This window comes from Chlorocebus sabaeus, chromosome 21, assembly GCF_047675955.1.
Source record: "Chlorocebus sabaeus isolate Y175 chromosome 21, mChlSab1.0.hap1, whole genome shotgun sequence".
In the NCBI taxonomy this organism is placed as follows: domain Eukaryota; kingdom Metazoa; phylum Chordata; class Mammalia; order Primates; family Cercopithecidae; genus Chlorocebus; species Chlorocebus sabaeus.
The window spans coordinates 129,301,513-129,317,661 of record NC_132924.1 but is presented as its reverse complement, the minus strand read 5'-3'; the positions used below and the strand labels follow the sequence as shown (position 1 = coordinate 129,317,661).

The 16,149-nt window shown below is 41.9% G+C and overlaps 1 protein-coding gene and 2 pseudogenes across 8 annotated transcripts in view; 1 reads left to right on the top strand and 2 right to left on the bottom strand.

Moving 5' to 3' along the window:
- Positions 1-8,266, bottom strand: part of RNF32 (ring finger protein 32) — a 35,940-nt gene extending 27,674 nt beyond the window's left edge. For 4 of the 8 annotated variants that reach the window (XM_007983599.3, XM_037991052.2, XM_037991053.2 and 1 more), the window contains exons 1-3: positions 7,968-8,106; positions 5,080-5,171; positions 4,214-4,472 (exon numbers count right to left, since the gene is read on the bottom strand). In XM_007983599.3, the coding sequence (XP_007981790.2) occupies positions 4,214-4,472; positions 5,080-5,094 (274 nt within the window). In that variant the 5' untranslated portion in view covers positions 5,095-5,171; positions 7,968-8,106. The other 4 variants (XM_007983601.3, XM_037991050.2, XM_007983600.3 and 1 more) reach the window with 4 other exon arrangements.
- LOC140709732 (putative transmembrane protein RNF32-DT) lies at positions 8,260-9,189 on the top strand (annotated as a pseudogene).
- A 6,118-nt stretch (positions 9,190-15,307) lies between these two features.
- On the bottom strand, positions 15,308-15,745 carry LOC119621562 (large ribosomal subunit protein uL24-like; annotated as a pseudogene).
- Between the last annotated feature and the right edge of the window lie 404 nt (positions 15,746-16,149).

Genomic DNA, 16,149 nt, shown 5'->3' with positions numbered 1-16,149 from the left:
TTTATGTAGAAAATGAGGCAGCTTTAGAGGGAAAAAAAGAGGAAAGGTCTTTTCCTAGCAGCTATTAAGACATATAACAAGACTCTATTAATCAAAACAGTGCAATACTGACATAGAAGCAGCAGCCTTGGAAGGAGAGAACAGAACACGTTTTAACCTCATTTAACCACGATTTTCCCAGTATCATAAGCAAAACAAACTGTGGCGACATCTAAATGTGAAATGTAAAAGGTTAAAGAAAATGTGGAAAAATCCTTGCACTCTCAGAATGGTGAAGAGTATCTTAAGTCTCCCCTAAACAGCAATAAAGTGAAAAACAAAAACAAAAAGAAAACAATGGATTTAACATTAATCAGAATGAAAATTGTATTCAATATAAAACGACAGATGTAATTTAAAAGATGGTAGAAGAACAGAAGATATTTTCACTGGATAAATCAACAAGAGATTACTATGTAGAATATGCAAAGAACTCCAGTAAATCAGCAAGAAAAGACAGCAATCCAAGCGGAATATTACATACAGATAGTAAAGAGCATATGGTTCAATGTCATTAGTAACTAATATGCACAATCAAGATTTTTTCCATAAAGAGGTCCTGAAGAAAGGTCTCATGTATTTTCCTTAATAACTTTACTTATTTTCCAAATTGGGACATTTCTCTTTATGTCTAATTTAAATTTTTCCTGATTAAGATTGATTATGATGAAACTATTTGGTCATCTACATAAACCACACAGGCACAACAGAAGATCTTCACTAAACTGCTGTATGACATTATTCCAAGTGTCAACATGTTCATGAGCCACACCGTTTTCTAGAAGACAACGAGCTTGTTAGCAGAAGTTCAGAGGAAGACAACATCGAACATCTCCCCTGGCACTGCTGTGGGAAGACGTCCCCTCCACCTCGTGCGACTCCAACACAACGGGCCTTCCAGCACCTCCAGATCCATCTGATCTGCGCTAGGACACGTGGTCTTCAACCAAACCTATTTTCTACGCCCACCATTTAAAAATCATATTTCTAACTTTTCAGTTTAAAATAATTTCAGATTTACAAAAGGTTGTAAAAACAGTATGAAGAATTCTCAACAAAGGACTAGTATCCAGAATCTATGAGGAACTCAAACAAATCAGCAAGAAAAAAAACCTCTAGCAACTTGCTAAAAGGGAAATCCTATAATTAGATAAAGGCCAACAAACAACACAAAGGATGTGTCTACCCAAAGGAAAAGAAGTCATTGTATGAAAAAGACACATGCATACGTATGTTTATTGCAGCCCAATTCACAACTGCAAAGATATGGAACCAACCTAAGTGCCCATGAACCAATGAGTAGATAAAGAAAATATGGTATATATACACCATAGAACACTACTCAGCCATAAAAATGAATGAAAAAATGTCTTTTGCAGCAGCTCGGATGGAGCTGGAGGTCATTATTGCAAGTGAAGTAACTCATGTTGTATGTTCTCACTTATACGTGGAAGCTAACGTATGGGTATGCAAAGGCATACAGAATGGTATAATGAACATTGGAGACTCAGAAGGCAGAGGGTGGCAGGGGTGTGGGATAAAAAAAACTGCAGGTTAGGTACAATGTACACTACTCTGGTGGTGGGTGCACTAAAATCTCAGAATTCACCACTATATAACTCATCCATGTAACCAAAAACCACTTGTACCACAAAAGCTATTGAAATAAAAATAAATAAAAAAGAAGAAACACACACAAAAATCAAACAAACAAAAAAATCAAAAAACAGGCCAGGCGTGGTGGCTCACACCTGTAATCCCAACACTTTGGGAGGCTGAGGCAGGTGGATCACCAGAGGTCAGGAGTTTGAGACCAGCCTGGCCAACATGGCAAAACCCCGTCTCTACTAAAAATACAAAAATTAGCTGGGTGTGGTGGCACACACCTGTAATTCCAGCTACTTGGGAGGTTGAAGCACGAGAATCGCTTGAACCCAGAAGGCAGGGGTTGCAGTGGGCCGAGATTGTGCCACTGCACTCCAGCCTGGGCAACAGAGCAAGACTCCATCTCAATAAAACAAAACAAAATGAAATTTCAACATAAGCTTTGGAGGGGACAAACATTCAAACCATAGCCCAGCCACTGTGAGCTGTCAAAAGACCTCTGGCACCTATCAACACAGTAATATATGTGAGTAGTGGATAAGGAACAACGTATGAAAAGTACTCAGCTTGATGTTGTGAAAAAGTCTTCCAGACAACAAATGTAAGTGAAGGATTCTGTTCTCATTGATGCCAAATCTAAATGGAAGTTCTCCCCTATCAGGGGCATACTTGATGCACTGGGTTGAATAGCGTCATCTCAAAATTCTTATTCACCTGGAACCTCAGGATGTTGACATTATTTGGAAATAGAGTCTTCGCAGATGTAGTTAAGATGAGGTCATACTGGTTTAAAGTTGGCCCTACATCCAATGAATGGTATCCTTGTAAGAAGAGGAAAGGGAGGGTACAATCACACGTAGAGAAGAAGATTGTGTGAAGTCAGAGACAGAGACTGGAGTGACGCTGCCACAAGCTAAGCAATGCCAGGAACCACCAGGGAAAGGTAAGTTAGGATTTTCCCATAGAATCCTGCCAATGGTGCCGCGTTAGACTTCTGGCCTCCAGGACACTGAGAGAAACTTAACCCACCCAGTTTGTACTAATTTGTTGTGGCAGCACTGGGAAACTAATATACTTAAAAACAGCATTTACAATTATAAATGCATAATACATCTCCTTTCTTTTATCAATTAGAAGAAATGGAATTGATCTGCATGCCTTTACTTACAGGCACAAACTTGTAGCAATACTACACACAGTAAGAATGTGTGTCAAGTTGCATGCTATATGCATCCCACCTATCGTAAGGAAAGAATTTCAATCAGCCATGACGGAGGTAAGGCTGACTTATTTCTATAGAGAATGACATTACAGAATTACTGTCACATGAAAATACGATCAAAGAGTATCCAGCAATCAAAAGAGATGGAAAAAGTATTATAGAGATATTTCAGGAAGCTAATTAATACAAAACATTATTGCTATTTTTATTGATTTTTGTTTAGGATATATTTCATGTTTTTTGAAATTCCTAATTTGTTGCAAGTTTGGTCTTATTCTAAATAAATATTCACACTTGTAAAAAGAAAATATTATCATATGTTCCTAAACCCAAATGTTAACCTTTTACATAACCCTAGTACAAAGATCAAAACCACGAAATTAATGTTGCTATAATCTATCAATAATCTATCAATTAGCCTACATGCCTTCTGCAGGTCTGGTTCTCTGTCACACTCATGTCTTTTTTCGGAACTAGGATCTGATCCAGGATCACAGACTGCACTTGCAGCTATGTCCTGAGTCTCCTATAATCTGGAACAGTTTCTAGGTCTTCAATTGCTTCTGTTGACTTGACACTTCTGAAGAGTACTAGCAAGGAACTGTGTGGAATGTCTTTCACTTGGGTTGGTCTGAGGTTTCCTCATGATTAAATTCAAATATGCATTTTGGTAAGAATGCCACAGAAGTGATGTTGCACCTTTCAGCAGGAGACATGTGAGGCTGGCCCGTGCGTTACTGCTGACCTAACTAGGATTACTTGGTGCAGGCGCTGCCTGCCAAGTGTTACGACTGTACAGCTGAAGTAACTGTGAAGTTACTGTTTTTCTCCCTGCCATGTACTTGCATCTCTGGAGAAACTACCTCAATATTCTGTGTCTGCACATAATTTTTCTCATTCCTAATTTCAGTAATGATGATCATGACTGTGGTGTTTGCCAAAGGTGATTTTCTATCCCCTGTCTACTATCTCTATGAGTTATATTCATTCTACTATAAGGGATTTTTCTTTTCCACCATTTATTTACTCATTTATTTTTATCAATGTGAATCAACAGGTATTTCTTTTGTTCTCCCATTTTTACTTATTATCCTACTTGCCATTACTACCTTTACCTTCTTGCTCTAAAGGTCCCCTATCATTTTTAAACTTCAATACATACACACCTTCAATACACACATACCTCTCTGTATAATTATAAATAAATTATTTCTGTAACATAAAAAATACTATTAACCTCTCTGTATAATTATAAATAAATTATTTCTGTAACATAAAAAATACTATTAATCTCAATAGATTTTTTAGCCCTAATAAGCCAAAAGATGAATGACTACATCAGCTTACCCAAAGTCAATGGTGGCGGTTTGGGATCAAGAACATATTCTTTTTCTGAATCTTCTAGTTTGGGGCACTGCATAGTTTTTTTAAGTCCAGTATCTATTATTGCCTTTGTATCTCTTTTTAGAGATTTGTTCTCTTTCTTTTGTACTTGTGTCTTAGAATGATCTGCAACTGAAAGATTTCGAAGTTGAAGATCACATAAAATGTGATCTTGTAAAGCAACTGCATTGACTGCCAAGTTATCTTTCTTAGATGAGTGACCCTAAAAAGTAGGAAAAAAGTCATATTTAGATGAATATTATGTAATATATCATTTAAAAGAGAACTGAGGCTTCAATACTCAACCTTGATGGCACATACAAACAAATCAAATAGTAAGGAACGCTTGACTCATTGTTTACCTAAGCAGGAGCAGACCCTCGTCTCAGCATTTATGTTAACAATACAGGAATATCTTTTCATTTAATTACTAAAGCCTTAATTATAATATGAATAAATTCATTATGACCTATAAACCTGTGCATGCCTAAACAAACCCATGCTGCTTCACTGTAATTAAATTAGACTCCAGGCAAGTACTAAGGAGACTCTTGCCATTTCAGCTTGTGCCTTTTTGTGAAAACTTGGCAATTTCCTGTGCAGAATAAAAATCATCAAACAGCTAAGAGATGCCTGCAGTAAATATCACCAGAGATTGTTTTTCCATCGGCCTATCCACTGCCCCATGCCACACTTGGCATTGCCCATTCCTGCTGACAATTCCTAGTTGAAGCAGGGTTTGTAAACTAGTTTTTATACTCTCAAATGGCTGAATTAAAATACATTTCATGAGTCAAATAATATGTATGTTTAACAAAAGAATAGTGTACCTTATTTTTTAACATGCCGAATCAGGAAAAGTTGTTGCCTGGCTATCACAAATTCTATCATCACATCACATCACCTTCCTTCTGTTCTTCGGCTGCAAAGACATGGTCAACAGAAAGTCAAAGCTATAGTGCACAGAAAAACCTATGCAGTTTGTGAGGACGATCTGTAAGAGTCTAACAGATCATGAAGCGGCAGGAATGTCTGCTACAGGGTGGCACTAAGTTATACATTCTGGTTCCGGAGGAAGGGGGTGAACTCAAGTCAATCATGCTTCGACTCATCCCTGTCCTCAAACAGTTCAGCCCTGAGCTCCTGAGGACACATTAATACAAATGGTAAATTACTAGGAATTAATCCATTGCTAAATATAACATGATACACAAGTACTACAAAATTTCAGGCTAACACTGGAGACTTGTAACGGAAAAACTAGTTAAACTGGCATTTGAAAGATACATATAGGGAAATGAACATGGCACACTCCAGGTAGGAGGAAAGAACCGGCAGGCTGGAAATCAGCATGATATGCTTATTTTGGGGAGAAAGGGAACAATGAAGAAACTGGAACGCAAGAGGAACACTGCCTAACTTCAGTCTCTCCAGAACACAGAAGTACAGAATATGGGGACAGACCAACTTGAGTTCCAACTGAATTCCACCACTTTGCTGCGCAAGATACTGAACACAGCTGAGCCTCATGATCCTCATCTATAAAGCAGGTATAACAATGCTGGCTTTGCAGGGTTGCCGCAAGGATTAATGAGACCTTTGAAGTATCTAAAGTAGGTCTTTTCACACAGAACTTACTGTTGTTATTCTTGCTTCAATTCCCTTCAAAGCTGGTGGAATAGTTTGGAATTGGCCCTTCTAGATTTTGGACATGGTGTATTTTATGAAGACAGATGTATTCAAAATATACTGTGATGAGGAGAAATAGAAAGTTATTCAAGTAATCTAGGAACTGGCACAGGAGGCCCTCGAACACATTTCTTCTAACATCGTTTCCTTGTAACATTGATGAGAAAAGAAATTGATCCCCAGCAGGGGCCACTGTCTGTGTGGAGTTTGCATGTTCTCCCCACGTGCTGTGGGTTTCCTCCAGGCACCCCGGGTTCCTCCCACATCCCAAGGCTGTGCACGTGAGGCTCACTGGTGTGTCCCCATCTGAGTGACTGTGAGTTTGAGTGTGCCCTGCCATGGGATGCTGTCCTCTCCAGGGCTGTTGCCCGCCTTGGTCCTGAGGTGCCTGGATGGGCTCAGTCCCCTGCCACCCTGAACTGGAATAAGGAGGTTGGAAAATGGAGGGATACAAATTATTGTAAAATAAAAATTTGTAAAGCACACGGTAATCACACAGAGATGCAGGACAATACCCGATGCAGTAGGAAAGGCCCAGCGGGCTGAGAATTGGCTGTTGTTTTGAAACTACATGGTCGGGGGAGGCGCTTCAGAGCTTTGGCTTGGCCAACATTACCTTTGATTTAACGCAGCCCCTCCATGACCTGGTCACTCATGGATTCACCAGAAATTGGGTAATGATCTTTCTTAAATGTATGTAGAGCTTATATGTATTTCAGCGTTTCATATTAGAAGTGCTTCGGTCTTTATTTAGAAGTTTGGTGATGTTTTTGTGACCAGGAATGTGCTGTGGGAACTTACCTCTTATTTATATCAATTAACCTATGGTGAAACTGGTTTCCTTGTACACTGCATGGCTTAAAGCTCCAGTTTCTAAGAACCTATGGATGATGTTAAGTAAGGACTTACTGTATTGAGGGCCTAACTGTAAAAATAGAAAGAAATTAATCCAAAAGAAATTAATCCAATATAATCTAAGGACTAACACTTGTATTAAATTACTCCAACCGAAAGAACAAACTCACTAAGGCGTGAGTGCAGAGACAGAAAAGCACAGTGGAACCAAATCTCTGATATCCAGGGTTAGGAGTAAAAACGTCAGTCGCTGCTCAAGTCCTGCAGAGGCTTTGATGATGGTTCTTACTACAACCCTTCCCTGTTCCCGTTCAATTCTGGCATCAAGAGATGTTTGAAAGAAGTTCCACCCATATCTCATCAAGACAACTGAACTTGGAGAAATTGTGGAAAGAATTTAAAATCCTGAAAGATCACTGCCAGAATTTTCTCAGTTCCTGTTTCCAAAAAGCCTATAAGCTGCAGAAGATAGTGTGCATCACACTAAAAACGGTCGCGTGGTATCTGCAGTGCGCAGTTTAATCTCAAGTTTCTACACGGTAGGCCACTGTCACTAATGTCAAGGTAAGGAGCTTTTGAAACCTGTACTCTTTCAAAGTCCTACGGTATCATTAAGTTTTAGAGTTTAAAATTTAGAATTTAAAGGTATTGAAAACGCTTCAATTATCTAGTCCAGCTCCACTTTATAAATGAGAAAACCAAACACTGGGTGAGTCCTTCAATACATAATGAGCCTGTGGCACTGGCAGGGTTAGAAACGTAACCTTGGCCAGTATTGAAAGCTAAGATGAACAGGAACACGTTGCTTTGTAAATCCCAGTATTAGACGCTCAGGAGGCAGAGCTTGGTGGCAAAAACGACCGTTGGGGTGGGTGCCAACGCAAGTGATTTCAGCTAATTAAACACGCTCAAGAAAAGTACACGAGACCAAGCCTAGGACGGAAAGATGCAATTCTAGCAGGGTCTTGGTGTTTATCTCCTGCCTTCTGAACCCCGCTGACCGTTTTCTGAGATCCTACTCATGCCGGAGGCGCGCGGCGACGAGGCTCCAGTTCCCCTGAAAGCCGACACCACCCTGCGCCTGGGGCCCCTGATGACAGCGGGTCCTACCGGGTTCTGAAATTACCGACGTGGGATCACTGTTCTAAGGTTTGAGGCCGCCGTATATTCGTACCCTCAGGAAGAGCTGTGGAAACCAACCAGGACCCCGAGTCCCCCGAGGACGTTGCGCGCCGCTACGGGACCCGACCTCGCCTCACAGCTGCGGCCATCGCCGGCCCGGCTCGGAGGAGGCCAAAGCGAGTCCACGGACCCCCTGGCGGGCCGCCCTTCTTTCCGCCCCCGCCCCAAAGCCTCTCCGTGCCTCGACTCCGCCGGGAACACCGGAACCCAGGGATGTCTGCCCCTGTTCCCTCTGGCAACTCCCCGGCCGCCTGCCCGCCGTTGCCGTAGCAACGCCCGCCTCCGCGCTCGCTCCAGTCGCGCTTGCTTGCCAGCCCCGCCCTGTCCCATACTGCGCATGCTCGCTAGCCCCGCCCGGCCCACACTGCGCATGCTTGCCGGCCACGCCCGGTCCACACCACATTGCGCATGCTCACCGGCTTCCGCCCCGCGCCCGCCGTCAGCGTCGAGACGCAGGTGCGTGCCAGTCGAGGCTCGCTTTGCGGGCGTGTTTGGGGATTGCCTGGCAGGGTATTTGGGAGCCGCGGGCTGACGCGCAAGGGCGTGCATCCGCCGAGGCCTCGTGCAGTGACTCGTGTAGTGAGGGCCGAGCCCCGCGCCGGATTCGCTGTAGCCCGCAGCCGCTGGCGGCTTTGTGGGTGCAGCCACGCTCCTCAGCCGCCCGCCCACCTGGGCCTGGGACCCGGTCGTTTCCCTGCGTGTCTGTGGTCGTTCCTTTCCAGGGTCTCGAGCGCACCGCCCCTTCGCTGCGCTTTTAGTCGAGGGCAGTTTTCTGGGGCATTCCCCGGTCCCCCCGTGCCTCTCGGGCATCCTGGCCCGCGGAAGCGCGGGCGCCGACTGCCTGGCGTCGCCCGTGACACCTGGCCCCTCTCTGTGGATCCCTGTGCTTCTCGCTGCGGGTTGTGTTTCCTGCTTCGTGGGCCTGGCCGTTTGCGTTGGATGCAGGCCCCGGTGATCCTTGCGTGGCCCGCTGGCCTTTTCCTGCTCCCGAGGTGACTGAGCCGCGTGTGACACATCGCAGTGACTTGAGGCAACGCGTTCCTTTCCAGGCTTGCAGCAGGCGGTGCTGTTCACGCTCCTGAGCGGAGCCTTCCGGTGCTTTACTCGACGCCCCAAATAGTGCGCTGTTCCTCCCAGGGACTGCCGCGAGCTGGAACTCTTCCCCCGCCCTGTGAGCTCGGGGCTGTACTTTCTCCGGTTGTCTCACTCCAGCCTCGATGTTTCCTCGCTGCCTAAACCTGCTCGGGAACACTCGAGAAGGCCGCTCCAGGACTCCCGCTCTCCATGGAAGGGCTTCTCCACGGAAGGGCTTCTCCACGGAAGGGCTTCCCCTCGGATTGCGGCTTGGCCCCTGGAACCCTCTCTCCGTATTCTCTGCTGTTACTCTCTTGGCCTCCATTTGGGTTGTGGCCTGGAAACTCCTGGCTCGCTGCTTCCCTTCTCTTAAGGATCACAGCCCTGCACTGCCTGTCGTCCAATGCCTGGAAACCATTGTATTTTTTGGTCTGATTTTGTAGTTGTTTAAGAACTTAAATCTGGTCCCTCACACTCCATGACCAGAAGCAGAAATCAGTAGAAGTTTGTTTTTTCTTAAAATGACAATTACTTTATTGTGTTGGTTCAATTTATGTTGTACTTTAGAAGAAATTTGGCTGAAAGTACAAAGAAAATATACAAATGCAAGTATTTTTTTTAAAACTTCCCTGAAAGCAAGGTCTGAAGAAATTACCAACCAACTTAGACTGGATCTGGAAGAAAAGGAAGGGTCCTTGCAGTCTTAGGACTCTTCCATTCCGTGACGTAGGTGTTAGGTTGACAGCCATAAATGGTTGTAAGACTTTGGGCTCAGATAAGTAGACTTAAGTTCAAATTTTGACTTATTTTACAAGTATCTGATTTGTGGCAAGCTCATCTTCCTAAACCATGAGCTCCTTATTTGTAAAGGGGACATTAGCCACTCTCCAGCAACAGCACTGGCACTTCTTCAGTCCTGGGATGGGACGTATGACTAGCCTAAGCGAACCAGAAAATCCAAGCCCCTGACCACAGCGACTTAATCAGGGCTGGCGATATGTCTAGGTAGGCCAACCAGGTGGACTCAGTATTTTTGTGGGTGCTACTGGAAAGTTTTCTTCAATTCTAACTGAATGTAGAAATGAGAACAGACATGAAATGGCGGCTGTGTTGCTGTCTTGTCATCATGAGGTGAGGGTCTGAAGCTATGGTAGCCACCCCGTGTACCTTGGAAGGAGGATTCTACAGGAACTGGCAGAACTGAGACTGGGACGCAACCCAGTCCTGGTGACGTATTTAAACCCTGAGGCTGGCCCTCCTGTTAGTCTTTTCACTTACTGGCTTCAGCCAGATGGGGTCTGGTTTTCTGTTACTTGCAACAGGAAGAATCGGAATGATAACTAGGCATGCTATTACCGCCTTATGGCTGTGGTGAGATTAAAACATGATATTGTGGGTGAACTGCTTAGTCCAGTGCCTGCTATTTATATTGGTTTTAAGGTATTTTTCTTGAACTTCATAAAGTTCTAAGAAAAATTACCGTTTTAAAATTCCTACCCTCTGTTCATATATTTTAAATTTTCATGATAGTTTTTCTGTCTGCATGTTTTCTATTCAAAATAAATTGGTCATTCTCAGCTACAAATATTTTAAATTTTATATTTTTAAATTTATTGATACATATTAGAAGAACATGTTTTTGGAGTACATGTGATAATTTGATAAATTCATATAATCAAATCAGGGTAATTGAGATATCCATCCCCTTAAATATTTATCGTCTATTTACACTAGGAACATTCAAGTTATTCTAGCTATTTTGAAATGTGCAATTGATTTGTGTTAAGTATAGGCTTGACTGAAAATTTAACCTTATTGCTTTCTAATTCTTGACAGAAACAAAGCTAACGTAGTTGACATTTGAAGAATAATACATTCATTCTTCAAGATAGTGTGTTCTGTTGAAGTGAGTTAGATGATCAGAATGCAACATCTTGGATAGGGTTAATTAAAATATATAGTCAACCTGTCTTGTCCCCAATACCATGTTGTCAGTGATTTATATTTTAACGTTATGCCTTTGGTTTAAAAAGATTTTTTTTGAGATGGGCCTAAGAAACTGCATGTGTACAAAGCATGTTTGCATCTTCAGAAAACTGCTATTGAGTACATTCCCCATGGTGCTGTTCAGTGCCATTTGTGTAACCACCCACATGATTATTTTAGAATTTCAAAATCATTAATTGAAGGTCCTAGGAATAGTGGAGATGGAAGAGAAAATTAGAGGTGCATGATGGTAAGGATGATGAGGTTGTGCTTAGTCATGAGGAGAAGGGCACCAGTGTGCTTGGCTGATTAAGATGCACTTCTGTACTCCACTATGCTTAAGAAGAAAGCTGCATGTGGTAACCGTAAGAGATCTGTTGTATAAACATTGTCACAAAAAGAGTCATGAGCAGCCCAAGATGGATGGCAATATGGACTATTTAAGTGGAAGACATTGATATGAAGGGAAAATCTTATGTTTTACTTGTGTAGAAGGCAATTCAGAGAAAGTGTTCAAATACTAGAATAGGCAGTTGGAGTCCATCTTGTGGAGGTTGGGGTTTTTTTCATGATGACACTAGAGACACATTATTGGAGACTGGTGCTGGCACTGTATGGATTTTTTTTTTTTTTTTTTTTTTTTGAGACAGAGTCTCTCTCTGTCGCCCAGGCTGGAGTGCAGTAGTGCCATCTCGGCTCACTGCAACTTCTGCCTCCTAGGTTCAAGCAATTCTCCTGTCTCAGCCTCCCGAGTAGCTGGGATTACAGGTGCCTGCCACCACGCTTGGCTAATTTTTGTGTTTTTTAGTAGAGATGGGGTTTTGCCATGTTGGCCAGGCTGGTCTTGAACTTCTGACCTCAGGTGATCCTCATGCCTCGGCCTCCCAAAGTGCTGGGATTACAGGCGTGAAGCACTGTGCCCGGCCTATGGATTCTTAACGTATCACACCCACAGGATTTGAGTTTGCCCACCTGCCTAGTCTCTAAATACTGCACTAATGGAAGCCTAGGCAGGGTCAGAATGGTTCTTTCTTCAATATCCTTCTCACGTTTTAATATCTTAATGCTTTCACATTTCTCCTTTGTTATCTACAAAATATTCTCAAAACCTACTCAGTACATATTTGGACTCTTGTCTTTCTTAACACAGTCCTTGACATCTAAAACAAACCTAAGGAGCAGAAATTGGTGGCATGGGTTTCATCGTTAATTTAGCTTTCAATTTTAACCTTCACCAAAACCACGTCTCCTTCCATTTATTTTTCTTAATCTTCAGTATTACCTTTAACTTTCTACTCACACTTGTATATTTATTACCAATTTCTATTACTAAACTTGCTGATGTGGTTTGGCTGTGTCCCCACCCAAATCTCACCTTGTAATGTAGTAATTAATCCGCATGTGTCAAGGGCAGGGGCAGGAGGAGAAAATTGAATCATGGGGGCAATTTCCCCCATACTGTTCTTGTTTTAGTGAATAAGTCCCACAAGATCTGATGGTTTTATAAATTGGAGTGGCCCTGCACAAGCTCTGTCTTGCCTGCTGCCATGTAAGACCTGTCTTGCTTCCCACTCGCTTTCCACCATGATTTTGAGGCCTCCCAGCCATGTGGAACTGTGAATCAATTAAACCTCTTTCCTTTACAAATTACGCAGTCCTGGGTATGTCTTTATTAGCAGCATGAGAACAAACTAATACACTTGCTTCCACCCAGATTATTTTTTCAAAGAATTCTAAGTCGCTTCTGGTTTTTTTTTTTTTTTTTCTGTATGTGAGGACCAGCAATTGTTTGGAATTTTTTTTTTTTTTTTTTTTTTTTTTTTGTTTGTTTGAGACGGAGTCTTGCTCTGTCGCCCAGGCTGGAGTGCAGTGGCCGGATCTCAGCTCACTGCAAGCTCCGCCTCCCGGGTTTACGCCATTCTCCTGCCTCAGCCTCCCGAGTAGCTGGGACTACAGGCGCCCGCTATCTCACCCGGCTAGTTTTTTTTGTATTTTTTAGTAGAGACGGGGTTTCACCGTGTTAGCCAGGATGGTCTCGATCTCCTGACCTCGTGATCCGCCCGTCTCGGCCTCCCAAAGTGCTGGGATTACAGGCTTGAGCCACCGCGCCCGGCCAGTTGTTTGGAAATTTGCCAGTCTCTCCTAGTGTTTTGTAGCAGCAGTTGCTGTAAAGGCTCAGGTATACTAGTGGGAACTTACTGAAGTGTGTTTTTTTCCTTGAGATTATATTATAGTTCTGTTTTGTCCTTAATAATGAAAAAGGGCTTAGGATGAGTTGTTTCCACTCCTCTGACAAAGTGCATTTAAAAAAAATACTGTGACAGACATAAGATGATTACGTCATTCCTGTCAACATTAAAATAGTAGTAGAGAAACACTGATGAAAACACTTCTGACACTGGAGAAGAGAGGCGAAATCTTGTTTTCATTCTTACTCTATAATTTAAAGTCATGGGTATAACAAATGAGCCTTTAAAAACTGTTTTCTGAATTTAAAAAATGGAGCAAATTCATTCTTTGTTGTTGAATTCAATATACTTAGAAGTAATTTATCACTTTGGTAAAAAATAATGTCCTGTGCCTTAATATCTGACATGATGAAGATATTCATGCTGTCTACGCTGTGATCACCAGATACTAGCCACTTTAAAAATGTTGCCAAAAGAAATTGGGCATACTGATTGTGTCAAAGGTGTTTGGGTAATGTGGACTCCTTTCAGACATTTGTGATTTTTCTGCCTTAACTGAAAGTTTTGACAGGTTTGTAAAAGCATAAATGTCAGGTTATTAGTAGAAACTCTAAAATAACCTAGGAAATAAACATATATACTGGTTTCAACCGGTTTGGCTAAAGCTGGATGTCTCTAAAAATTGAATCAGTTGATGCTCTAATATGTTCAATATATCAAAAGACAGGGTGTTTCCTGATCACATCTAGATAATCTTAATTAATAGGTTTATTTTCTCAATAAATTTTACAGATAAATTAAAAATACAGAGCGCTCCATCTCCTTGCAACAGTTTCCCCTATTTGCCATTTGTATGCTATGTTTGTTAAAATTGATGTACAATAAGGTTGCCCATGTTTAATGTTGACTATGAAACTCTCCACAAATAAAAGTATACCCCACAAGTACACAGGAGAGGCCCCTCTGCAGTTTTATTCATAGTGGCACAAGCAAAGGAACTATTGAGAGATGAGTCTCATGATAGCAGAAAAGTATTGATCCATGAGCTGTCCACATCTAGGATGCTGTCTGCTTTTGGGGAGAAACTTTCATGGTTAGCTTTACCTTAAGGTCTCCAACAGGTGTATAGATTGAAGAGTCTGGAGGGGCCTGTTTCAGCTGTGAGATTGTAAACCCAAGGCTCAGGGTCCTGAAGTTTTGCTGCAGTGTAAGTGGCAGGGGCAGTCTTTCCCTGATGATATTTCCAGAAGACTCAGTTTCTAGGCTTTAGATAATGTAGGGTTTGATTGTCCTCAGTAGACCATGGAAAGCTTTCTTTACCTGGTGAAAATAACACTTGGGCATAATGCCTCAAAGCCTTGCAGCACTTAGTCATATTGGAGCTTAGGAGGAGGAGATGTGTGAGGTTTTATTATTAGGAGCATAGGCCTTCAGTGACTATTGTATAAGGGATCAACTTACGTTTTCCACGTGGAAGTGGATCTGTCATCAATCCACAGTACTTTAGACCAAGGAAATCCAGTCAATTCAGTTAGCTTATCCTAATGTGATTGTACCTATGATACCTTATCTCATTGTTTTACAACTTGTCTGGTGAAACAAGTACCTCTATCACTAGCAATCTTTCCAGGTATGTCCCATGAGAGAAACATCTTTCCTAATAACCTTTTATCTACTGTTACAGCACGAGACTTTTTGAATGGAAAAACTTCTATACAATCAGAAAACATGCATTGAAAATGGCAATGGAATGAAATCCCTCTAAAAATGTTTCAGTGGCCTATCATGTAGCAGAAATGTACATGAAGTTTTGATTGCCTTCCCAGGATTATAGATTTGACAAACCAAACATCGGTCATAAACCATTTTAGCAATTTAGAACATTAACCATGCCAATATTCTATTTGGATCATCTTATCTCTTCCATGATGGGCCGTGGAGTGTAGAGCTTTTAATAACAGAAGCTTTAAGGATTCAGAAAGGACCAGGCATCTGTCCAGGCTCTCCATGAGTCCATCTTTAACATTAGATTTATATCTTCTTTTTTTCATTTCAAGTTTTAAAGCTTGTATGTAAGATTACTTTATTCCTGCATCTTCTCAGTTGTTTCTTCCTTGTATTTGCCCTTTTCTTTTTCTACTTGGCAAGATTTGGCTTTCCGTTCAAGAATTTTTTTGTGGTCTGTGTCCAGTTTTAGCCTAGTGATAACCACCTTTCTGGGGTGAATGCCTACATGCACAGTTGTGCCATTAGCCTTTTCCCGCTGCACCCGTTCAGTGTGGAGGACATATTTCTTCCTGTAAACATGGACGACTTTGCCAATTTGCTGACCTTTATAGTGTCCTCATACAACTTGAAATTCATCATCCTTCTGGGTGGGCATGGATCACACGTTGTACTTCTGTCTCAGCTCTTTGGAAAGAGGAGAAGACATAATCTTCCTGTAAATGTGGGAAGGTGCATTGAAATGCCTTTTGTGGTTCTTGCTTCGGTCAGAAGTTGCAAAGGGATTGAAGTTCATTTTGGCCATTCTCACTTCAGTGATAGCAGCAAAATGGAAGATTTGTATCTTCTTAAATATCGGTTTTGTTTCTCCAATTCAGGTGCATAGCACTGTTTATTAGATGGGTTATTATAGGTAAATTTTACTTGGATTATGGAGTTCATCTAAATTACATATCAAAACCATTTCAGTACTGGCTGACTTAGCTTGAAAATCTGGCAGAGTATTTCCTTGGCATTCAATTAATTTTTATCCTGATTGGATTATCAGTTTCATAAACCAGTCAAGTCTGTTCATTAGAGTGCTGGTAATTCATACCCAGTCTAAACGATATGATCCTAAAGTTATCAGAAACTTGGCATTCAAGAGTGCTTGTCAGTCCTTTCCATCCCTTTCATGAATCTCCTCAAAGGCACGATACT